Below are 26507 nucleotides of genomic sequence, written 5' to 3'. Positions count from 1 at the left end.
GGAGATCAAGGATAACATCCAAACAAAATTAGTACATCCAGTGGCAGATTTATGGTTGCACTTTATTTTACAGTACGTGTACTAACATGTACTTATAGTGTACTTACAGTGTATTTATCTAAGAAAGTTCTGGTAATGCAAGGTAACTACATGGGGTAGGGTTAGGTTTAGGGGTAGGTTCAGGGTTAGTACCTAGTTATTACATAGTTATTGTAATTACTATAAGTACATAGTATGTACATGAGGAACAGGACTGTAAAATAAAGTGCTACCAGATTTATGTATGGACTTCATGCTTCTTCTCAGAGGTGGCACGGGTCACCTACACAAAAAAAAGTATTCTTTTTTTTTCACTCATTTGCTTGTCACATCGATTAAGGCTGCTACGATATCAGAGTTTCAATACACAATAATATCATCAGATTCATCTTTAACTCTGTTTATTTTGTGTTTTCTAAAATATGAGTGTAGGTAGACAGAGATACAGCTTGTAACCGAAACTATACAAAAGCATGCAAAATAGTTGGAACTTCCTGCAGAGTGGAGCATCTAACACATTTATCTATTTACAAAATCCCCCCTCCCCCCGAAAAAAACTCCTACACTGGCGTGCAAACTTTTTAAACTTGTCTCACTTTTCTTTTATCACTTTATGCCACTCGTAGCTACACGCTACATTGTTGTCTTCTGCTTTTTTCTGGTGTACGACAGGTGGCATCATTATATGCAATACCGCCACCTACAATACTGAAGTATGTTAGAGTGTCAACCAAATTATGCTGGAATATTTACGATATTACTGTATGTGTAGTATATACATAATATCAATCTTTAAATGTAAAAATTCACAATACGCTATATTGCAACACCCCAAACATCAGTGATATCATATCACCGTCTGGGTCGCTTAACCTTAATCTTTGCCACATTTTTCACTCCTGATGAGTTTGCATCTTTGTACTGTAACACCTGGAGGAGCTGGGGGTATTTTTAGTTTTGTATTAAATCCATACCTTTCACTTGAGGGAAGGCAGAAAAACGCAGTGTCAAAATCACTTGACAGTAACACAGGCCTCAGCTTTCCCTCCCAACTATCCAAAATATCGATTTTACATTGCAAAATTGGTTGGGGTGGGGCTATCTGTATGACCTGACCAATAATCGGCGAGGGTTTATTGACTTTTTTCAGTTGCATTTGTTGATACTGGTGGCACCAAAATTACACAGCCCAGCTTTAAACATTTAAAGTTCCTCCAATATGTTTGCTTTAAACAGTAACCCCACAGATCTGTTCAAGGAGAAAGATGTTAAAGCCAATACAGAACCACGGAGAATGAGCCAGCTATTTTCCAACTTGATTTCTTTAATCTATTCCTTAAGATGAATCTTTTCTGCTGGTAAAGTCTCCTGCAGCATCTGATCTTTCTCTTATAGTGCTATTAATCATATGCAGACGACGTTTATGAGTTGAGACAAGCTTGTTCAATGGGTTGCAATAAGAATTACATTATCTGATCACACATTACGCTTTTTCTCATTCAGAGACCACAGGCCATCTTCCCTGAATCATACTTACTGTTAAAGTGAAGTTAATCGCTTAACTTGAGTGTTAACACATATTATGCAAGACAAGGTGCTGCTTGTGTATGGTTAAGATTATGATAAATCAGTATTACACCTCCATTTTAGCAGGCATGAGGTTTGAGATGTTAAGCACCGTGGGATTTGATAGTAAAGCACTCACAAAGATGGTTTGTTTTATAGGTAAGATTTGTATAGATTAAGTATGCCTATTTGTAGCATGGTAATCACATTGTAAGTACTTTATTTGTAAAAGTTATATATTTGCCAGAGGTCCAGATGTTGTGAAACATGAAGATATCTGTATCTTTATATAACCTCAGGAAGTGGTCTAAACAAGTCATAATGTCAAATGCAGTGCTGTATAATGCATTCAGTGGTGATCATGCACTTCGAACAGATATCCAAGGCTAAAGTCCTAAGATGTATTAGTGTAAGTTTGACTGATTTGTATAGAGCTTTTCACACTACAGTTAGATTGAAAGACGCTTTACAAAGATTGCTGGCTTACAAGCCCTGCAGTAAGCAAGCAAAAGGCAACAGTGACACTTTCTGAAGAACTTCTAAGTACATGAAGAAGAAACCTTAGGAGGAACCAAGGGTTCAAGGTTAGCATAATCCCATCAGTCCCTGCTGCTTGATATTGTGATTGCATTATTTGGAACCAAAAGGCATTGTTCTCCATTGATGGTGATTAGCAATGTTCTCTGTCAGAAACGTTTTTTTTTTTTTTTTTTTTTTTGCAAGAAAAGATACATTGGTAATATTTTATTGTATTATACGTATTTTATTGTATTATACGTATTATATGCACAAAAAATTTTCTTTTTTTTTGTTTTTTTACGTATGACGCACTTTTATTTCGTGATCATTTGGATATAAATTGGAGTTTTTATTTTGTGTTTTATTTTTAGTATTTTTTTAGTTTATTTTTATTTTTTTGCCAGCTCAGAAAGGACCCAGTCATTGTTTTTAAGATTTATTCATTTGTTGCTCATAAGTACAATAATAATTATAGTGGCTACTAATAATTAGTACTCTGTGTCATGTAATAGCTGAATGTGACAGACACTGGTTATAGCTTTTTTTTTTTTTTTTTGGTGAGATTTTGTGATGGCAGATGGTGTAAATATGTGGGGTTAATGGTAGATATTTTATGTAGTATTCGAAATAAGAAAATTGTTATTATAATAATAATTATTATTATTAATTTACTAGGGCTGAACAGATGGAGTGTACATTTATTGTTTCCATGATCACATTTTTTTTTATTTCTCATTAAAAAAAAAAAAAAATGCAGCATACTGTAGCTCAATCTAAACACGCTGCTTACCTCATAGAAATGATGCTTTAGAATGTGCCAGATTGCTGATTTGCATGCTGGTACATATTCATCATAGCCAATGGCACGGATTGATAAATCGTGTTTCTGAGGGGAGTTGCAGCTCAGTCACATGACTCTTAGTATTTGATGACATGCTTTATGAATGCATAATCGCCTTATCAATTATTCATGCAGAACCATCACTCATATCATTCGTAATTCATAATGTATTCTAAACTTTAATTGCAGCTGTGAAAAACTGTTCAATATGTTGATCTCCATCGATCTAGCTGGCAAAACTTTCATGACCATTTCGTTTTCCACCATTTGTTCATTCCTTTTTCACTGGAGAGGAAGGTTTTATCATTAGCATAGATATTAAAACTGTATTTTAAGGCTTCTTTGTTGCAAGCTATATCTTACAGGGCACGTCTTGTACATTTTTAATGCATTCAGCTTCAGTGCTTCTATTGTAAATGACAGGGAGAGACATTAACTGAAACCTCATGATTAAAGCACTTCTTGAGATTCTCAGTTGAAAATGGACTTCAACATCTTGTTCTGTCTTACTTATAAAAAAAAGTTTTGCACCAATGATACGGTGCTGACAGAGATATTCATATATATTTATTCCCCGAATGGATGAATACATATCCAAACTCAAACGTATCATTCGTTCTTAATGTTTTCTGTGTAATTCATGACTGTGCATTTTCCAAAGCTGTGAGAGACTGTGTATTGTGGTTTAAATTTGTGCCGTAAAAGAGATAAAAGCAGCTGGACTCTGTCTGGAGAAGGGCCTGTAGGTTTGTGCATTGCTGATGGAAAGAACCTACTAAAACTTGCACAAACTGTAGTTATAGGATCACAATGCTTATTGTATAATGGAGCTAGCATACTAACTTGGCCACCAAAAGCCATAAATGATTTCAGTAATTTAACCAAGAAACATACTATCTAACTATCTAACCATTAGACTATCTAACCATTAGACCCTCATCTGTCCAATTTGACAGCATTTCTTTTTTTTTTTTTTTTTTTTTTTTGTAATTGGCATAAGGGGATGATCACACAGAACTTAAAAACATGAGACGCAATACAGCTACTATAGTACACAATACATAGGAAAAAACTATTAAGTGAGTGAGTGACGTGACATTCAGCCAAGTATGGTGACCCATACTCAGAATTTGTGCTCTGCATTTAACCCATCCAAAGTGCACACACACAGAGCAGTGAACACACACACACACTGTGAACACACACCCAGAGCAGTGGGCAGCCATTTATGCTGCGGCGCCCGGGGAGCAGTTGGGGGTTCGATGCCTTGCTCAAGGGCACCTAAGTCATGGTACTGAAGGTGGAGAGAGAACTGTTCATGCACTACCCCCACCCACAATTCCTGCCGGCCCGGGACTTGAACTCACAACCCCTCTCTTTTTATTTTATTTTAATTTTTTATTTATTTTTTTTTTTATTTTATTTTTTCAGCAGGACTTGCTGTGAACAGGTACCATCACTGACAGAACTTTATGGCTGCATTTACACTGGCACAAATAAATCAGATTTTTGTTCACATCTGACACAGATTAGAATTTGTTGCACACATGTAAACACAAAAATCCGCACAGGATCCGACTTTTTCGCACCCAATCTGAGCCACTTCCAAATGTGGATTTTAATCAGATACATAACCAATATCTGGAAATCCAACCTACCTCTAAACACACATATCTGAATCCCACAAAACCCCCAATGTGAGGGCAACAGTTAAAAACGCAGGATTTTTTTACTTTCTTACAGTGTCTTTCAATGTCAGTTGGCTGTCTCCTCTTCCTCTCTTTTGTCTTTTCAATACAACAGCCTCTTCATTGGTCTCTTCCTCATCTCTCTGTGCAGTCCACAGAGAGAAGTGCACAGCTCTAATCAGTATAATTGGTTTACAATGTCGTTAGAGTGAACTTTAGGCCTATCAAGCTTATGGAAAATGTCAATATTGCTCCCTTTAATATTCTGTCATCTGACAACGGGCTTGGGTAGCTGTGACTTCACTTTTGTGTCGGGCTCCCTGAGGGGTTTAGAATGGCAAAATCTCATCTCGTGCCGCATTAAGCAGTTTGCTTTTAATTTAGGAGTAAAAGGATAACAAAAGGATTTCCACTGATTATCGTCAAGAAAAAAAATGTCTCTGCCAGCTTAATCCATCCTAGTGCTCAGTAAGCAATTGTGAGGAAAGCATGAATGGCTGTCTATCCGTATGTCTGTCTGTCTTTCGTTCTATCTATCTATCCATCCGTCCTTCAGTCTATATGTTGTTCTGTCCAACCGTTTGCATAAATTATAAAAAAAATAGGTGTTTTCCAATGAGGCTTAATGCCATTCCTATTTGTGCTATGTGATGACCTTGCTACATAGTGAAGAACACAAGTATTTATTTGCATGTGTGATTATGTTAGCCCTTTCAACTTGCTCTGTAGACTCACACACAGAGGCACACCTCCTAACTGGTGTGTGAACAGGTGTGATGTGTTTGGAATTTCAATTGTGTTTCAGAATTCAGTTTACCTGATTATCTGTCAGGGAGGTTCGAGCTTCTGACCCACACAAACACTGCATTGCAGATTCATCAGTTTTGGTTTCCCTTCATTTTGGTTTCCTGTGGTTCAGAAGGTCATTTTCCATCATAAAGCAATTTCAGCACCGTTTCGCCAGCGTTGCTGCTGCATTTCAAATTGATTTGTTTTTTTCCCAAACACCCCAATTTTAAAATGTGTTTGTTTCCTGTGTTTACAAGGGGCCTGGTACATATCGAAGTCCACTGATGAAACATCTAGTTATAACATAATGTCTAGTCATACCCCCAATTTTTTTTTTCTGTTTACTCCAAGGATTAAGCTAGATTAACACAGAGCAACCAGGGGAAAAAGGTGAAAAGTGAAACGTGGCTTCGTTCAACCCTGTACCAATGGAACATTTGCCTTGTAAACAATTTCTTACACTTGCCATCTGAGTTGTTTGGCAACTGCACCACCAAATTACAAGAGAATTAAGCAGTGTGCACCCCATGATGCTTCAATGATGATAAATGCATAGATGAGTTAGAATACCATATTGCACTTGAGGCTTTCCACTCACCTCTATCTTATGAAAGAAATGGCAGCACAATTGCATCTGTAGGCACTGAGCTGGATCAATGAGTTCATTATGTTATTGTGGCAGATGACATGCTGGATGGAAACACAGGTTATGATATAGTACAAGAGCTTTCACTTTGCCTTTCATCATTTAAGCCTTATGTTGCAAAGCTCCCATTGAGGAGATGTTGTGTAACTCATAAAGGTTAGAAGCATGTTCTGTTCAAGAGGTTTATAGCTGATATTTGTGGGTTTATCAAACATATGGATTTTAAGATATGAGTAATACAAATGCAGGGTGTTCATGTGAATACAGCTTTTTTATAATTCATAATTCATTCCCCAATTCGCACACCTTCACTAACCTGCATCTCGGCACGTCGTCCCCTTGGAATTATAAGGTTCTATCTGACATTTTTGTCAAAATTGAGTTATTCACTTATTCTTATTCTGTGACAATTTATTTACATTATGTGATGTTTTATTTTAAGGTTTGTACATTTTGGGAATTTTTTTATTGAAAAAACAAAAAGGTTCTATCTACAGAAGTCTATGGAACACAAAAACTTTGAAGCTCAATATCTCAAAACTACTGAGAACGCAGATAGAACCTTATAATTCCAAGGGGACGACGTGTAAAAAATGCAGATGCACTTGTTTTACAGTCCAAACATCATTTTTTGAATATTTTTTATCTTCCTGAAAATATCTTCTGTAACCAGATATTTTTCCTCTTTGTTTCCTACCTGTCTGATTATAGTCTGTTTTATATTTCTATAACGATATCATCTTCAGGCTTGTGTAATACCAGCAATTACATTTAACATTAAATTTACTTCGATTAAATTGTAAAAAAAAATTTTATTTAAAAAAATTTAATTACTTGATACTTTCTGTAAGCTTGCTCACTTAAATCTCCATCACATTTTTGCCTGAATATAACAACTCTTTTGCCTACAATTAAGTGATTTATATTTTTTTATTTCATTTGAAAGTATGAGATGTGTTTTTTTTGTTTGTTTGTTTGTTTTTTTGTTTTTGTTTTTTCATATTCAGTCAAATGACATTTGAACATTTGACATCAATCTTTGTCTGTTTCCAAGCAAACCAAACAAGAGTCAGGCACGACAACACAGAATGACAATAAATGCAAGCCTAACAGCAACATCTGATAGAGGTGGACATTTGTGTCTGGTGACTGTTGTGTGAACTCTCGTCCCCTGATTGAGCAGAGCCTTAACGTTGCAAGAAACCGATTGAAACCGCTTCAGTGGCTTACGTGAGCACACCGACTCCTTTCTGTATACCCCACAAATGATGCTGTCACCAAAGGAAGTAAAGCCTCTTGTCTCTTTACCAGAAGCAGATCTTATCAGACTGGCCTTTCATGGTGCCAGGCAACTGGCTTAAAGAAAGAATCCTTTTCCACTGGATTAGCAACAAAACACTTGTTTGCAATGGCCGTTTTGTATGCATGCATTAAACACTGCATATAAACCATTTGGTTGATTGATGCAGGTTTTGTTTATAGTCTACAAGAGAATGGGGATTAGTGTAAGGCTCCACAATGCACTTCATTCATCGCGTAATTGTTTTAAATGAGACCATTTTTCTAAATTAACATATTTATCTTTTTTCTAAGAGTATGTTACGTTCACACTATCCAACTGATTGTTGCTTATTATTGTATTCTATGAAAGAAAGTAATACTTGTAGACGCTAGTGTTTGTTGTGGTCTATCTTTACACACTCGTGTATACAAAATACAAAAATTTTATATAATTATATATATATATATATATATATATATATATATATATATATATATATATATATATATTATTATATTTTATATCAGTATAGGACTCCCTTGAAAATTAGTCACACTAATGAAATTAGGAAACACTAATGTTATTTTATGTATTTAGTTAGTTTCTTTTTTTTTTTTCTTTTTTTTTGTAATCAATGACATCATATGTCTTGGTGGTACTGGGGTTTGTGATTATTACATGGACATTGAAGAACTGCGTATAATTCCTGGAGTAACATACATTTAAATGATACTATAATTGAAAACAGCATATCTGTGTGTACCTCACTACAAATTTTGAAGGTGGCACACACTTTATTTTGCAATTTGATTAAGCTGCCGTGTTCTGTATGACAATATCATCGCTCCATTAACAGCAGAATTGGAGTGGCACACGGGGGACACTGCTGCTCTAGGCAACTGCCAATATCGCCTGTGCCAGAATCCACCGCTGAGTATCCTTCATTCTTTCCACAGATGTGTGTAATGATAGTTAAGTAGGCATAAAACCTGTCCTGTGTTTCTGTAAGTTCCCTAATGACTGAAGGTCTGTGCCAGGGGCAATTCTAGGATTTTAGTCTTAAGGGGGCTCAGATCCTGACCTGAGCATGAGCTTATGTGGTTAAGAAGAAGAATTATTACGTTAAGTTTGAATCTCATTTGACTTCATTTTTTTCATGTATTTGAAATATCATGTATATGAGTAACAGTTGTAATTGGTTTTATTTTATGTCTGTGACTTTACTGGAACGGAGAATGGAGTGTGACAGCTTTGAACGGTTCTAGGTGAAACATTGCCATCGGCTTATGACTGGGTCCATCTTTGACTAGAACAGGTGTGTCAAACTCAATTCCTGGAGGGCCGGAGCTCTGCATAGTGTAGATTCAACCCTAATTAAACACACATGATCCAACTAAACAAATCCTTCAGACTTATTTGAAAACTACATTGGAGCAGGCTTGGAAAAAAAACTCGGCAGGGCTCTGGCCCTCGAGGAGTTGAGTTTGACACCCCTTGGGCCCTATAATACACCCGGCGCAAGATGCAGCGCATGTATGTTTGCTAGTTTCAGTCTGGCACCGTTCGCATTTTCCCGTCCAGCGCAACGTCATGTAATTAGCAAATGCACTTGCACCCATTTATGTGCCCATGGGCTTGCCGGTCTAAAAAAGAGGTGTGTTCAGGCGCATCGCTGGCGCATTGCTATCTTAAGGAGCTGAAAATGACTGCGCCATAGACTAACTCAAAGCTGGTCTAAAGTCTGGCGCAATGTTTTTTCTTTGTTATTTAAAGAGCGTGTTAGTATAGGCGGGTCCACAACACGCGTACACGCTGCTTATTAAACATAGGGACGCACAGCAACACACAAACATGCCAAATATTACAAATTAAAGGATTGCAATGCGTAATCATTTTTTGTAGGCTAATTAAATATATATATCTGCGTTTATATCTTAAAATAGGGCCCTTTGACTAGAAAGAAGATTTTAAAGGGACAGTTCAACCTGAAAAGAAAATTCTTTCATTTACTTACCCTCATGTTGGTCCAAACCTGAATTTTTTTTTTTTTTTTTTTTTTTTTTGTGGAATACAAAATAAATTTTGAGGAATATTGGTAACCAAACAGTTTAGGTTACCTTTGACTTCCTTTGTCTAACCACTTTATTACCAATTCTCACTATTAACTAGTTGCTTATTAGCATGCATATTACTTGCATATTGGCTGTTTATTAGTACTTATTAGGCACATATTAATGCCTTAACCTGCATGAGCATATTCTAGATCCCTTTACCAGACCCCGTACCTAAACGTAACAACTATCTACTAATTATTAGTAAGCAGCAAATTAGGAGTTTGTTGAGGGAAAACTTAGTTAATAGTGAATATCTGTTTCCTAATCTAAAGTGTTACCCAATTTTGGTAAATAGAGAAAGGGATGTAATAACCTCTGGTTACTATGGCAAATGTTTAGGATTTTTAAGGATACTATCAGCCGAGTTAATCACAAACCCTAAATAAGTTCTAGAAATGTCTATGGTCTGAGCAGCTATCAAACCTTTCGGTGTCTCCCAGTTCTGAGATGCTGCTTCCCCCAAGCTTATATCTGACTTCCTACTCTGTCAGATCACTTCATAAGCTCTGGCATCTGACTTGATTTCTCAAACTTCCAGAAACTCACATAATTTTCTGAACATACTGCCTTCCTCACTGAAAGTAGCATTTTGAAGTACCCCGTTTTTCCAAACACAAGGGTCAGTTTCAGTTGCCTGTCAGACTGGATCAGGTTGTGTGAATGAAGCAAGAGTCGATACTCCCATGCGCAAACATTTCTTTTGACAGGAGCACTTGCAAACCACGTTCCCCGGGCCACTTCAAAATTGCACTTATTTTATCATTGCTGTACTCTGAACAAAACACATGTGAGTACAAGGCAACAAAGCACTGAAAAACTCATTCTGCCTCACTATAATTTCTGGGATGGCCTCACTTATTCCGATTGCAAGGCAGTTGTTAAACTTAAGGGGTCGGTCAAATTGCTCCAAAGTATTTTTTTTTTCCCAGAACTGAATGAAAGTTAGGAGAAGGGCATATGGGAAAAACGAGAAGTCTCCTCGAGTGTGAATTCACATCATGTCCTGGGCTGCCTCACCGAGGAGGGGGGTGTATGTAGGTAATTTACTAAATGGAGGCAGTAACAGTGGTGATTTATTCAAAATATGACACTGGTAATATCGTCATAACATGGAGCGGCATGAAGAGAATCGGCAAGGGGATGTTAAATAAATCAGCCGGGCTGTGTTGCTTTATGTTGGTCTTTCTCCTGCACCAGAATACATGATGGATATCAATACACCTGTTTTTACTGTCTGTTGTTCCATTAAATCTACATTTGATAGTCATTGTCCAACTTACAACCACAACAATGTGGGATTTTGAATTAAAGCTACGAATGGCTCGACTCAGCTCTGTCGATTTCACTTTCCAGACCCGCCATCACACAAGCACCGCACACTCGTGCTGTCTAGACCAATCGTTTTGAAAATGCCAGATCTGTATTAACACACGGTGATCTTATACAGCAGCAATATGTCCTTGTGGTGTGTTTGTGTGTAGTAAAATATTAACTGAATATCTTTATATAATAATAGTAGGTGATGTTTTGATTAACTAGCTTTGTGCTTTTGTTACTCCATTTTTCCCCAATGCTCTATGGTTTTATTTCTCATCTTTAGCTGAGTGTGGCTCATCTGTCATCAACAATGAAGGGATTCTGCTGTCACCGAATTACCCCATGAACTACGAGAACAACCACGAGTGCATTTACAGCATACAGGTGCAGGCTGGGAAAGGAATCAACATTTCTGCCAGAACCTTCCATCTGGCCCAGGGTGACATTCTGAAGGTATTTCTACATTTATCCCAAATTTACACACCAAAAGTTGCACAGAAGTGCTTCTGAAGTGGCATTTAGGTGCCTTTACATAGACTGTTCAATGCTGCTCAGAGGTAGCTTAAATGCATTTACAAAGCAATTACAACTGTATATTTAAGGGACTGATGTGGATCTGAGCAGACATTATTTAGTCTGGCTTTTAGTCTTGGCATTGTGCCTTTACACTGAATTTTGAGCTGGCACAGAGCAGCCTTAATTTGGCTATGTAGTTACAGGACTGCAAAAACAAAACAAAAAATAAGTAACGTCATGCTACCTTTCTTTGAAAAAACATCAAAAGACTCATTTACTCATTTACTCAACAACTTACTTTCTTCAGTAGAATGTAAAAGGTAAAACTCTGAAGACTATCTGAGCCATTATTTTGCAATATACTTAAAGTGAAAGTGGACAGGGATTGTCAAGCTTTAAAAATTATTTGAAGTTGCCATAAAATTTTGTACGTAGGAATCATGTGTTATGGTTCACATCTTCCAAAGTCATATTATAGCTTTCTGTGTGAAACAGACCAACATTTTTAATCACTGAAATCTTCCACTTCAGAAAGCTTTTAACTGTATAACAACTGGATCATTGAGTCAATGGATTGAACTCTGGATCATTATATGTTCTGGATGAACCATTTACATTTTAAATGAATGCATTTGGCAGACTCTTTTGTCAGAAGTGAATTACAGTGAACGCAGTATAAAGCTGGATTTCAAGAATTTCAATTAAAAAAAAATCTACTATTTCAGTCTCTTCCACCCACAAAAATGGATTCAGTAAATGTGGTGCATAAGCCTTATAGACCTCTTTTATGAGGTCTTTGTGTAATTTTTTTTACTAAAATACTCTAAGAAACTATATAAAGGTATAAATTACACCAGTTTAAATTATAATGTTCATGAACGTCACATACATTTTGTTTTTTTCCTTTCATCTTAAGAATACAGTATGTGACTGAGAGAATGCTGCAGATGTTGCTATACACATCCAGATAAACAAAGAGCAAGAATACCAAGCCTATCTTAAAAAGGCTGTTCAAACACAATCTTGTTTGGTCTGGCTATATATACAGTAGAACAAACAACAGGCAGCATTTTCTTTTTATCTTATTTTTGTTTGTGATATACATTTGATCTTATTCCCTTCCAGATCTATGATGGTAAAGACAACGCAGCTCACATGCTGGGGGCCTTCACCGGTTCATCTATGCTGGGTCTGACCCTCATCAGCACATCCAATCACCTTTGGCTGGAGTTCTACAGTGATGCAGAGGCCACAGGAGAAGGCTTCAAACTGGTCTATTCCAGTAAGTTATTACACTGGCTCTATACACTGCACACAAGGACATGACCTTAGTTATAAAGAAATGCTATTCACTCCAAATAAAGTGCCCATCTTAATAATGAACGAATGAGCGATATGGCAAAAAAAAAAAAATTCAGGAAAATCACAGTTAAATCCATAGGTTTTTCTTTCTAATTATTATTATAAAGTCAGTGGAGACCGGCAACTGTTTGGTAACCCACATTCTTCAATGTAGCTTATTTTGTGTTCAGCACAAGAAAGAAATTAATACAGTTTTGGGACAACATGACACAGTGTGTAAATAATTACAGAATTAGATTTGTTGGTGAACTATCCACTTAAAGCTGCGGTAGGGAACTTTTGACGCTCTAGCGGTTAATAAACAGAACTGCTTGCGTCTTGCGGAAGAACATCGTAGCCGGAACTACTTCTCTCTGTTTATGTCTATGAAGAATCACAAAGGTACTGGGTTACTCCGCCGCGGTATCCCCGAACCAATCTAAAATAGTCTGAATATAAACACTTATTATAGGTGCACCCTAGTGATTCAGGACAAGCCAAAAACACGGTTTGGAAAATGGATTCATTCTCGCTTATTATATAAATTTTTCTAAATTTTGAGCACAAACAAAGTTACGGACCGCAGCTCTGATTGGTTATTTTTTACCGGGAGCGATGGAGTTTCTGCAAATGGCAATAGGACCACTGGGAGGAGCCAGAGGAGCTTGATTTTTTTCACAGATTATCTGTCTCATATTCTACTGTCAGGATATAATGACAGGTTTAATAAATATGTAAAAAATATTTTTTTACAAAAGTTCCCTACAGCACCTTTAATGACAAGCGAAAACATGTTGTTGCTTTAAGAGCTGCACGCAGCCATTTTTCACTTTCTACTTTTTACTTTCATTTTAGAAATAACCAGGTGTAAATGTTGTGTGGTTTTGAAAGTATAAGCACAATCAGATGTGAAAGATAACTTAGTCCAGTAATCAGCTGCTATTTGACAGACTTTTTAGTGTGTGCATGCTTTAGTTCTACAGTCCATGATGGCGTCCAGTTTTAATTTTCCACAATCCAAAATTGTGATATTGAATACCCCTACTTGTATTGCATTTAGTCACATCTGCAATCTCTAGAAATATTAGGAGGGATTATTTACTAAATGTAATTGCATCACTTCGTACTCTTGCTCAGTTCCAAAAGATTTAATATCCACAGAACTCAACAACCAATAGACAGTATTTTTTTTATATACACAGCGAGGACATAACAAAAGCTTGAGAACACCTGAAACAATCAGCTTTTGGTCAGCTCAAAGGGATTATGGGAAAGTGGACCAGGAGAAACATGACTGTCTCTCCACTGACCTTGGCTTTGTTGGCCCAGAGCCAGAGTTGTGCAGGCACTTTGTCTGAATTCGGTGCGCTTTAATGCCATTGTGCTCGCAGTGTGGGATTCAACAAGGTTTTAGTTCCACTGGGGGGTAAAGTATTAACCTGCTGGTGGGCTATCTCATTTGAAATCGACTAAATCCCTGTCTGTCTACGATTCCATTCCCCCTGAAGGATTAGCCATTTGAGTGTATAATAAAGGTCAGAGAGAGCCAGAGAAGCCAGGCCACCTCCAGTATCTAGATATTGTAATTTAGAGGGCTCATCCAGGACAGGGGGCGAATGCAGCTGATTAAAATAGCATTGTTTATTTGGCTGAGTCCTAATCTCAACCCAAGCGTGCTGTGAAACTACGACCTGTAATCAACTAGCAATCAAAGCCGGGTGTCAGATTTTAGTGAAGTTGTTGCCTCCACCTACAGTTGATGCTAAGTGCTGTTGTGTTTATCTGTACTTAACAACTTGCAGCTTAATGGTGGACCGCTGATAAGCTATACAAGTTCCCATGTGGTCATCTTAAGAGACTTTTCTTTTTCTTTTCTTTTTTTTTCTTCTTTTTTTTTAAGAGCAAAGAACTCTGAGATAAGAGGGTTTTGCCAAACCATGAAGACACCCTCAATCTTTGTAACACTTTAATAACTTTGCAAAATTCTATCAATTGTAATTGAAAAAATGGCAAATGCCATCAAAAATTGTAATACTACTGTATATATAAATATATGTATGTATATGAAATCATAAAATGCTAGTGTTTGTTAATAACTAATTAATGAAGGTTACTATGAAAAGGAAATTTCAAATTCTGTGATATACTGAGTGAGCTACCATGTGTTTTCGGCTATTTCTGAGTACTGGCTGTTTAATTATAATGAGTCATAGCTGCACAATTAATAACAGGATGTGTCGCGCAGTGAGAGTGTCTGTGCTTTGGTTCTGATTATGGCTCCAAATTAACCAAGCACTTAATCTTAATTGTTCTGCCTGCTTAGCAAGAGACCGTCTCTGCCTACCAGCCCAGTAGGATCTTAACTTCAAATTGTTGCCGTTAATGATCACATTAATGGCAAACTTCCACAGCTTTGCCACAGAGCAGCATGAAAATATCAGGCGAAGGAACATTTCAGCAATCATCGCTGTAATGACCTCATAAAGCTGAATGCAGTTCGGTTTGTTCATAGTGCTCCATTTTTATCATTTTTGACAGGTTTATACAGGGATGTTTTACTAAACGGCTTAAGTACAATAAAAGCACTCTTCTTAAGAAAAATTTGACATTGTCTTGAGTCAAACAGCCATCAGTTATCTAACAGACATAATGTCTTTCAGGTTTTGAGCTCTCTCACTGTGAGGACCCCGGGGTGCCCCAGTTTGGCTTCAAGGTCAACGACCAGGGCCACTTCTCTGGCAGCACCATCACCTACAAGTGCGACCCCGGGTACACACTGCACGGCAGCGGCGTGCTCAAATGCATGACAGGAGAGAGGCGGGCCTGGGATAATCCTCTTCCTTCCTGCATCGGTAAGACTTCAGAGGCTCGAACTGGGTAGAAAAGATGTGCGGAAAAATTATTAGTGTACTTTGAAGCAGGGTCGAAGTCATAGATGAGTATAATCAGAATAAGTACAGTCTTTAAATTCTCTCAGCTTTGACTATTGTGTGAAAATACATAGTCCCTGTTTCATAAATCGCTGGGGATAAAAGCCTTTCCACGTCAATAAATTTTGCAGCCTTATGATTTTGCTGAAAAATGCAAGTGATTTCTTTGTAATAGTACTGCTATTTGTATCCTAGTAGCCTGGTAAAGCCAGAAAATCCTCAGTATGGTGCATATTTGATGTTGTACAGTGGACGTGACTTGCAGGGTAATGCATATGTTCTATTATTTTGCATTGTGTGCTTATATGCAAGTAACTTCATGAAAAAGTGACTCTTTGCCTTGATCCTGATCAACCAGAGCTTAATGTAACAGTTGAAATCTTGTGAAATCTTGTTTTAAAGATTTCAAGGTTGTGCTGTATACTGACATTTCTGGTGTTGTACCTGAAGGAAACGGTCAAAAAGCAAAAAAGTGCACATCTATGAATGTTGTAGGTTAAAATAACAACACAATCTAAATTAACATATTACAATTTTAACACCTTATTTTAATTCTGACTATTAACTAGCATGCATTTTACCAGCATATTGGCTGTTTATAAGTACTTCTTAAGCATATATTAATGCTTAATGGCTGCATATATTAATATGTTAATGCCTGCATGACCATATTTTAGACCCTTAATCCTCTGAGGTCTGAGGGGATTTTGGGGCTCTGGAGAAGTTTAGACATGCCCTGACACTTGTGCTTTTTTCAGTATCTTAAAAGCATAACATCTTAAAAGCACAGTGTTTTGTTGTTATTACAAGAGTATACAAATAAAGGTAGTAATTTAGGTTCTCTTCGGTGTTACCAGGAAAAAATGCCACAAAATGTGTTAGAACTGGACTTAAAATAAAGTGTGACCCAATTAATAAATGTAATATTTACAAGATGACATTATAAAATCAGTTATTGCCAATTGCATGAGATTACATTAGATTACATTTTCATGAGGTTACCTGCAAAAAAAAAAAGAAAGAAATAAAAATTGGTTATGTGTACTGTGCCAGACTAACTGGCACTTGTATATTCTCAGTGTTCTCTCGTTGGTCTGATTGCTTCTGTTGTTCTCATTTATAAGTTGCTTTGGATAAAAGCATCTGCTAAATGATTAAATGTAAATGTAAATTATATTTAAAAATATATTGTTGTAGATTTTTTGTTACTCATTATTTCTTTTGACATTTGAAAAAATCAATACAGATTTCTTAATGCAAACAGATAAATTAAAGGATGACAAAACAGCACATATTCGTATTAGAAATAATGATTGCTTTACCTTTTTAACATCCTTTTATAGCATGGAGAATTTTTTTGTTGTCATAGAAACCACATTTAAACTTTGGTATTGGTGAATATGCATCATTCCAGCCTTATCTCTCCTTGTGGTTATCATAACTGAGCTCAGTGTTGCTCTCAGCTATTTGTCATAATTATCGAGGGCTGCGGTATAAGCCTCTCCACATTTCTGTAGTTAGAAAAGCTGCAATATTGCTCATATTTTTCACAAGAAAGAGAACAGTAGAGCTTTTAAAAAGGCCACATTGTGCTGCCTTAGTAGAACTTTAACCTTTTGAAGTAAATCCTTCTTAAATTAAAACAAATGGCAAATGTTTCTTGACAAAATTAGCAGTGGTGGAAGCCCCTCGCCCCATCTGTGATTGATGGTGCAGGTTGTTAATATTATAGCTGATGCAGGGGGTCGCGGATGAGCTATGGAGATGATTCTTCATCAAGCGTAGCACATGAGGGGTTGAGATAGGACTATGTGCTGCTATTACGTCCTTCATTTTCCTGATGAATGGTGATTATGGGGATTTAGCCTCCAGTGAGTTGGATATTGGTATGTCTACTGACCCCAGATCAGATTTTTGCTCACTATTAGATTTAGTTTTAATGAGGTCTAATTAGACTCAAAGCGCTCGTCCAAATTGCTTCCTCAAGGCAGACGTAGATGAAACACAATGCCTCTCTTGTGTTAAACACAGAGATTGTATTTTACTCACATTTGTCTAATTTATCCAGCAAAACCGATGGTAGGCTTGCAAAATTCTAATCAGCCTCGAAGTTTCAGGCTGATACTTTTCAGGCGTATCTGCCAGCATTAATAATACATACTTAATAATGTGAAGGATATTTCACTTCCTTTGACAGGCGAAATGTGCAGGTCATTTGATGCGACCTTTAACAAAAGTGAGATATATCAAAATAGTGAGAAGGCGTATCCTTTTCGTCATTCCTTTTTTTTTTTATTACAGATGAAATATTTAACTTTTGTTATATTTTTTCATTCAAGTCCACAGGTAAAGGGTGTGAATGAGACCTTCCAATTCACACATTTCTGCAGAGGAGGCTACACCGCCGCAATGCTAAATCAGCATTCCTTTCGGCAGCAGTGCCATAATCTGTGGGCTGAAGCGCGCAGTCATAAACACACCTAGCGTTAGACGGCTCAACATGTCATGTTGTCATAATTGCGCTAAGAGAGGACATACAAATTTTCAGCCTCAAAACCAGAAGGCCCTGTCAACTCCCAATCTTCCTGCATTGATTCTCAATGCGTGAGCAGCCAATCAGGCGTGATTGAGCACTCCTAACAGTCCAGTGACACGTGATTGAGCCGCTGCTTTGATGAGCGATGAACATGGCAGGATGTTGGTTTAGCGAGAGGCTGGGGAGGAATATGCTTGGAAGACGCCTCTATTCTGGATGTCTAAAAAACACTCTAATGTTCAGATTAATCAAGTCGCAATCTGAACCCTGTTATTCAAGCTTCATTGAGCTGTGCGTCCATTGTTTGTCATGTAGATGGTTTATGCAAATGAGGCTTGGTGACAGGAATTGCTGAAAAGGGAATCATTAAGAAACTGTGCATGTCTCTCTCGAAACTGTTCCTCCCGGCCCTTGCCGTTTTTTTACAAGAGGGAGAATGGGAGAGACAGGATAGGGGAAGATCGAAAAGGGGTCTGAGGGGAAAAGAGAGAGCCTGCAATTAAAGTTTCCTAATAAAGTGCTTGTGAAAGCCAACTAATAATGAACCGAGTGTAGAGGGCTAAAGTGGCAAGTCTGAATGCCATCAGGAGGCATCAAAATGGATGTCAGGCTCATTTGTTCATTTGATTGATGCTCTGACTTGAAGCTGACGAATCACCTTGGCTGCTTATAGAGAATTTGAGGAGAATAGAGGAGTGGTGAAACAGATGAGGTTCCAGTCATAGCTACCATTGTTTTGCATACCTTCAACTATGGGTACTTTTGACGCTGTGGACTTTTAGATATTAAACTTCCTTAAAATACACTTCAAAGTCGGTATAATACAAAATACAACTAAACTTGGTCATTTCATAGCTAGTATTTTAATAAAATAAGGTGTCTGCAGGTGCAGTGTGAATTGTATATTTAATATATATATATATATATATATATATATATATATATATATATATATATATATATATATATATATATATATATATATATATAGATTTATATATATATATATATATATATATATATTTATATATATATATATATTATATATATATATATATATATATATATATATATATATATATATATATATATATTTATATATATATATATATATATATATTTATATATATATATATATTATATATATATATATATATATATATATATATATATATATAGATATAGATGTATATAGATAGATAGATAGATAGATATATATATATATATATATATATATAGATATATATATATATAGATTTATATATATATATATATATATATATATATATATATATATATATATATATATATATATATATATATATATATATATATATATATATATATATATATATATATATATATATATCATAAATATACAATTCACAAGGGGTATACATAATTGCTGTTTATTACATAGACAAAAAATATATATTTTTAATTAGCATTACTTTTAAAATTTACATTTTTTGGAATAGTGATGTTTCCAAATTATTTGTTACATGAGGTCAACATAAAAAAAGTTGCTGAGTTACAGGCTTTATCAACATATATATTGATCATATAAAATAAAATACGAGATACACAGGGATGCTGGGAGATGTAACTGGTTCAGTGCTGTTTAAAAGCTAATGCTGAATTATTCAGCTTCAGTCGTTCAGCTCCCCTCTTGGTTTTTATATACATATTTTTTCAAAAAATAAATTGTTATTCTGCACATTCCAGAAACTTTTTGCACTGCATTTAGATGTCTGAAAACCTCACGGTGCTTTATTGATCTACACTGTTTTTCTTTTTTTTTCTCAGACTGCCCCACTCGTGTTGTGCTTGTTTACCAGGCACCCCTAATTATTTCAGTGCTCGACTGCAAATCTTCTGGGGCCATGATGTGTTTGTACAAGTGTGAGAGTATGCATAAACTGACTACTGTTTAATTCTTCTCCTCAATTCTCTTTCTGTCTCTTCCTCCCACCCCATTTCGTCCTTTGTTTTTCCCCAGCTGAATGCGGTGGACGTTTTAAAGGGGAGACATCAGGGCGCATTTTGTCGCCAGGTTATCCGTTCCCCTATGACAACAATCTACGTTGTACCTGGGTCGTCGAGGTGGATTCGGGCAACATCATCAGGTGCTGATACGTATTTGCTTCCAGCTGTCCATCTGCTGTCCGTCTTCCTCTAGAGTTAGGTATTGGGACATTACTGAGCCAATAAGAATGCAGTCAGCGAATTCAGCTGAGACTAGAGGTCTTTATCTATTAATAAAGCTCTAATGGCAGACCTGGCCAGAGATGTACAGAGAGAAGAGGAGACATCAGATGAGCTGATGGTACCTCGTAAATCTCTTTGTTTACCTCCTGCATGGCCAGATTCATTCTAAAGCTTAAAACGCTGTTGCACTTTTAATGTTGCACTACAACCTAATCATTTTTCTTCTTTCCAATTCTCTCAGCAGCAAACTCTTTTTTAAATCACATATTTATTTTTTGTTCATCTGCGGCTGATGTCTCAATCAGACCAGATTGCTAAAGTGTTATCAAGGACCGCCGCTCAGAATGGAGATGTGATTGTTTTCCTCCATTATTGAAGCCTGGAGCATAATATTTGTGATATGATTGTCTGACACTACCTTTGTGTGATTTATCACAGCTCTACAAAGAGGTTTAAACATTCATTTCTGCTAAATCAAGCAAATTTTTTATCTACTGTATTCCAAGTATATATCAAATAATCTGCTGAGCGATTTAAATCTGGAACATTTATATTTATTTATATTTATATTTATATATTTATATATATATATATATATATATATATATATATATATATATATATATATATATATATATATATATATATATATATATATGTTATATATATTTTATATATTTGTTTTTATATTTATATTTTCTCTTTTCATTTTAATTGTAATTAAAGTTTTAGTCATTTTGTTGTGTTTTTGTCTTGTCTTTTGTTTTTTAATGTCTATAAAGTTTTTAATTCAGTTGGTATATCAAGTTAAACTAAATGAAAATATTGACAACTAGGTGATTTTTTTTTTTTCATTTAACATTTATTTAATTTCAAGTTACAAAAGTGTTTTTAATGGTTTTCGTTTTAGTTAACTATAATAACCTTTGCATGCTTTTTGTTTTATGCAAATAATAATGAACGGCACATCTGTCGTATGTCAGACAATCCTTTGTTTCTGTCACTGTACATTGTGCATCTAATGAAGCATGACTTGTTTGACTGGATACATCTACATGTATTTATTTTTATATTAACAGCCTGCAGTTTTTAGCCTTCGACACTGAAGCGTCCCACGACATCCTGAGGGTATGGGACGGTCCTCCAGAAAATGAGATGTCTTTGAGGGAGGTGAGCGGCTCTCTGCTGCCTGAGAACATTCACAGCACCCTCAACATGGTTACCATTCAGTTCGAGACAGACTTCTACATCAGCAAATCTGGATTTGCCATTGAGTTCTCAAGTGAGTTGATTTATTTTTTTAGCATTCTAATTAGAGTCCTGTATTTCAATTGACAGCATACAGTAACTGCTCCTAAGGTGTTAATTGACTGTTAATTGGTTTGAATGTGATTACAGGTTCAGTGGCCACGGCCTGCAGGGATCCAGGAGTGCCTATGAACGGCAGTCGTAATGGAGATGGTCGGGAGCCTGGAGACACTGTGACCTTTCAGTGTGATCCTGGCTATGAACTCCAGGGAGAAGAAAAGATTACATGCATACAAGTGGAAAACCGCTACTATTGGCAACCAAGCCCTCCTGTCTGTATAGGTAAGGGCTTATATTGGAATTTCATTAAAGGAATGAATCTATTAGAATGAGTATTTGGCTTTAGAATTCGACAGACTTTACCCACTGCTACACAAAAGAGACACTGCATTCAAGCAATAATATTAACCTGTTGGCCTGTTAATGGGTAGAAAGTCACATGTCTCATGAGTTTCTATTTCAAATCTGAAGAAGATACCATGAAAAATGTGATTCTTGCAACCATTTTTCTGAGACTATTTTTTAGTCTAGAGACCATGTCTAGTCCCCCCACCTAGAACCCTACAAACAAAAATAGTGTGTAGGGTTCTACAAACTATTTTACTCATTAAATAAACATTACAATTAAGTAGACAAAGTTTATTGAAAATTGGGTAACGTAATGGGTCAGAATGGGTAAAAGCGCTGGATTATGTTTAATTTATATATAGTTCCCCTATTTTAAAGAAAAACTGTTTTAGAATGATTTGAGAAAGTGTTGAAGTCTTGTTGAAGTGTTGAAGTCTTATGCTTTCAAAAGGCATGATACACCAAAGTGAACTTATTTGTGCCGATCTGTAAACATTAGACAAAGCCTCATACATAAGAAGTATTGTTTTACTCATTTTCAAAATGCATATTCATGATTTTGAGACATCGAAGTCTAAGAGACATCTAAGAGTTAATTGGTACATATTGCTTTAGATGTTGACAAAAGAACTTGTGTCTAAAAAGTGCTCTAAAATAAGGCAGTTTTTATCAGCCCATTCTCAAGAGTTGTATGCAAACTGAGGGACCCGACACCATTGAGATTCCTTATCATCTCAGTGACATGAAAGTGTGCCCAAATGAGTGAATTTCAAATTACGAGATGCAGATTGTCTCTTCTGTTCAAAAGATACTTCATTTTGGTAGCATGAAAGTGAGGGTACGGGATCTTCGTTTTATCTTTTCATATTCTAAATAACCTTTCTCTCTTGCTGTAGTTCTCATTCTCATATATAAGATATGAGCGCTTTACATGGCCCGGTTCCTCAGAGGAGCTTAACATTTTCTCAATATCTCTGCCTCTGCCTGTTCACTCCAGCACTCTTTCTCTGGGCTCCTGGTTCGCTTGCACAGATGTTCAAGCCGCATGTTTTAATAAGAGATTCTCCTCATATGTCACTAATGCCCATATGCTGCTGATATGAGTCCTCTGTGTTTTCCCAGCTCCGTGTGGGGGCAATCTCACTGGTTCCTCTGGGTTTATTCTGTCACCCAATTTCCCTCATCCATACCCACACAGCAAGGACTGCGACTGGCTCATAGCCGTCAACTCTGACTACGTCCTGTCTCTTGCATTCATCAGGTAAACGAACCTATAAACTACTTTGTATGGCTGTGGTATTGCTTTAGATTATTGAATAATGGGACCTTTTTTTAAATAATAATATTTAAAAATATATATTTTTTCTTATCTATTAATTATATACTTTCTATGTTTTTAAAAATGAAAATTATTCTAGAACTTGTCGCGGCTAAATTCTTATAAGATGTGTATTAGACAATTCTTATGCACTATTTATGGACAATCAGATTTTAGCAGTTTCAGGGTAGCATTTGTGGCCGAATTTAGTAGGAAGACTGTATACTTAGCATAAGTGCTCAGGAGGTTTTGTGAATGCAGACAGTGCAGTTCTTTGTCGCAAGGTTAATATCAGCCGAACCTTCTGTTGTGTTGGGGTCAGCGAGATTTAAATGGTGGCCGATGAGACAGTAAGAAGCACTATCGGAAATAATCTCGCGGTGCGCATATTCCTGGCCTTTTACTTGAGCTATAATATCCCGAACTGATAAGTTCACGAGTTCATTTAGAGGCTGCTGTGTCATAACGCTAAATTCAAAAAGAGCGCCCACGGTGTCCTTCGACATGGCCGCAGTCGACATGTTGAGTAATTATGTAGCCGCGACTGCTATCACTGTCTGAATTAAAATACATTTCATGTCAGGGAGAGGTAATGAGCCTAGCTGGAATTCTTTGCTCATTTTGTCTGTAATGAACATGACAGTGGTCTTTTTTTTAAGCTTCCCCTCGTCTAGCCTTAAAGGTGTAGAGCTGTGTCTCTACCTTGAGTGATGTGAACAATTAATCTAAAAGCAGGGTTGATAAATTTCCTTCATAGTCTAATCATGTTGCTAATTATGTCCATTTTTCATTTAGCCAACACGTAGCGATGCTCAAGCCACAAGCAGGATTCTCCGTCCAGCCGGGGTCAGCATGGGGTTAAGTTCAAGTGCTGTAGGAGTTTTTGACAGTCGCCGTAGTCATCCCTCCGTGTTAATGCAAATAGTAATGCTAGCATGCAATACACTTCCACCTGGATCAAAGGGTGTCGTGAGGGTCTAGTCCAGGCAGGGGCCGTGGAATATTAAGCAGGATTCATACGCACTCAGCGAATAAAAAAAAGTGCTTAGGTTTCAACATTTCTCCCTCTGTATTTATGTTTCTCACACTCGCACTAGCAGACTTTGAAATATCGGCGACTGTTGAACGTTTAAACTTTGCCCCTTCTTCCCTTTGACTCATCATCTAAGAGCAGTTCTTTTAATGACAACAATAACTCCAAAACAGTCTTCCGTTCTGCCTATGTGTCACAGTTTACAACATTTATCAAAACAGGAGCTGCAATTTGAGGCTGTTTTGTGAGTTTCCTGTGCCTAATATTTTTCAAAACCTTCACAGCTACTAGTTAAAGCCATACATCAGCCCCAAAACAGATGATGAAGAACTTTTTTTCAGTTTTTTTTGTCTTGTTTTGTTTTTTACCCAGCCCAGCAGGTAGTGTCTTTCTCATGGTTTGCATTACATTTGAAGTAGCATCTTTCTCATTTAAATTCCGTCCTCTCTGAGTAAATAAGCATGCTGGAGTTCTGCCAGAAGGGCAATGTCTCAAACAGGTTTCTAATAAATAGCTCTCTTTCGGTCCCATCTCAAAGACTTTCATTACACAGTCCATTACTGGCTTATTTCTCCTTAAGAAGTCCACAACATGAAATATGTCCATAATGAAATTGGAACAGAACCATATACTCACACAACCCCTCCGAAAAATGTGACCTCTTTTAGCAACACTACAAATGTAAACCCAGCCGGGTGTCTCTGTATTCAGCAACAGTACAGTTTGTGCCATCAATCTGATTACCACAGAAATAATTGTTTTCTGATTCACAGCTACAGAGGGTATGGAGTGGGGGAAAACCCCAATTCATCTGTTTATGAGAAATTAATGGCTTTTTTAATGTGTTGTAAAGGGTCTTATCCTGTTTATGAATTATCCTATAATAACCCATAAGTAGTGAAATCCGACGCAGTGAAGTGTGGAAGGCATGTTTAGCATTCTCTCTCTGCATAATAAGGGAAAAAGAAGGTGTAAATCTGATTCAGTCCAAATCCATCTCATGCAAATGACTCCACTGATGGGCGAGACCCTATCATTGCACCTTACTGCAAATAAAAAGGTGCAAGTGTTTATATGTGGTACTCTCTGTCTTGGCAATCTGAGATCACAGCTGAGATGCTGATACTGCGCTGGGAGTTTTTACATCTGAGTTCTAGAAGTATGCGAATGCTGGCATTCGATGCATGGTTATTTATATGTTCGACCTTAATGTGCAGCTGTTATGCAGGCCATATGGACAATACAAAACCTACATCTTACAAAGCAAGTTAGCATGCATAACAGGGATTTAGGTGGACAAGTATCTAATCGGCTCTCCTCTTTTTGTAATTCCATATTATTTTTAAGTAGTTTTGTTGTTTGGTTGGAAGCAACTAATTAAAACCACATTACGAAAGTTAATCGATTTTAGATATTATGTGAATAAAATTTCGTACACACACACATATATATTATTTTTGATGTTGTAGTTGGTCTACCCCTCTGCTATCACTCTAAAGCAGGCTCCACTTGCTTTGTACATATTTTACTTTGTACTACCGTCTGCAAAGTTGATCTCAGGACTCGAACATCCAGAGCACAGTCTGGCTTTTGATCCCTCTATTCAGAAAGCTCCTCTTTGATCATCTATCCTAGCTTCAGCATAGAGCCCAACTACGACTTCTTGTATATCTACGATGGACCGGACAGCAACAGCCCACTGATCGGGAGCTTTCAGGACAGCAAGCTTCCGGAACGAATAGAAAGCAGCTCCTATACCATGTACCTGGCCTTTCGCAGTGATGGCTCTGTCAGCTACACCGGCTTCCACCTGGAGTACAAAGGTAGACCCTGACATTTCAAGACCCTAAATGTCTAAACCTTTAATTAAATACAGTATATTACACATATATTGGACAGCTAAGTGAAGTCAAGTTGAGAAAATGTTAATTTAATTGTGAGTGGTATTCAGCTGACGATAGAAAAGAAATAGTTCACCCAAAAAGAACATCCCTTTTTCATTTACTCACTCTTACCTATTTTCCATTCCCCCAAAACTTAAAAAAGAATTTTGTAAAGAATTACAGTTATATAGTTACCAGACAAGCTTCAAAACCCCCGACAAAGTATTTTTCTTAGAAGAAAAATGTGTTCACGTTGTAAATAAATCTCAGTTTGAACCAATAACT

At 36.7% G+C, this 26507-nt stretch overlaps 1 protein-coding gene across 1 annotated transcript in view; it reads left to right on the top strand.

The window, feature by feature from the left end:
• LOC127935613 (CUB and sushi domain-containing protein 3) overlaps positions 1-26507 on the top strand; it is a 183516-nt gene that overhangs the window by 54473 nt on the left and 102536 nt on the right. Inside the window, exons 17-24 of the mRNA XM_052533684.1 lie at positions 11085-11254; positions 12443-12599; positions 15319-15510; positions 20124-20250; positions 21412-21614; positions 21731-21922; positions 23111-23249; positions 25975-26162. Coding sequence (XP_052389644.1) covers positions 11085-11254; positions 12443-12599; positions 15319-15510; positions 20124-20250; positions 21412-21614; positions 21731-21922; positions 23111-23249; positions 25975-26162 — 1368 coding nt within the window. The remainder of the gene's footprint in view (positions 1-11084; positions 11255-12442; positions 12600-15318; positions 15511-20123; positions 20251-21411; positions 21615-21730; positions 21923-23110; positions 23250-25974; positions 26163-26507) is intronic.

This window comes from Carassius gibelio, chromosome A19 (assembly GCF_023724105.1).
Source record: "Carassius gibelio isolate Cgi1373 ecotype wild population from Czech Republic chromosome A19, carGib1.2-hapl.c, whole genome shotgun sequence".
NCBI lineage: Eukaryota > Metazoa > Chordata > Actinopteri > Cypriniformes > Cyprinidae > Carassius > Carassius gibelio.
This window is presented reverse-complemented; position numbering and strand designations above follow the sequence as displayed.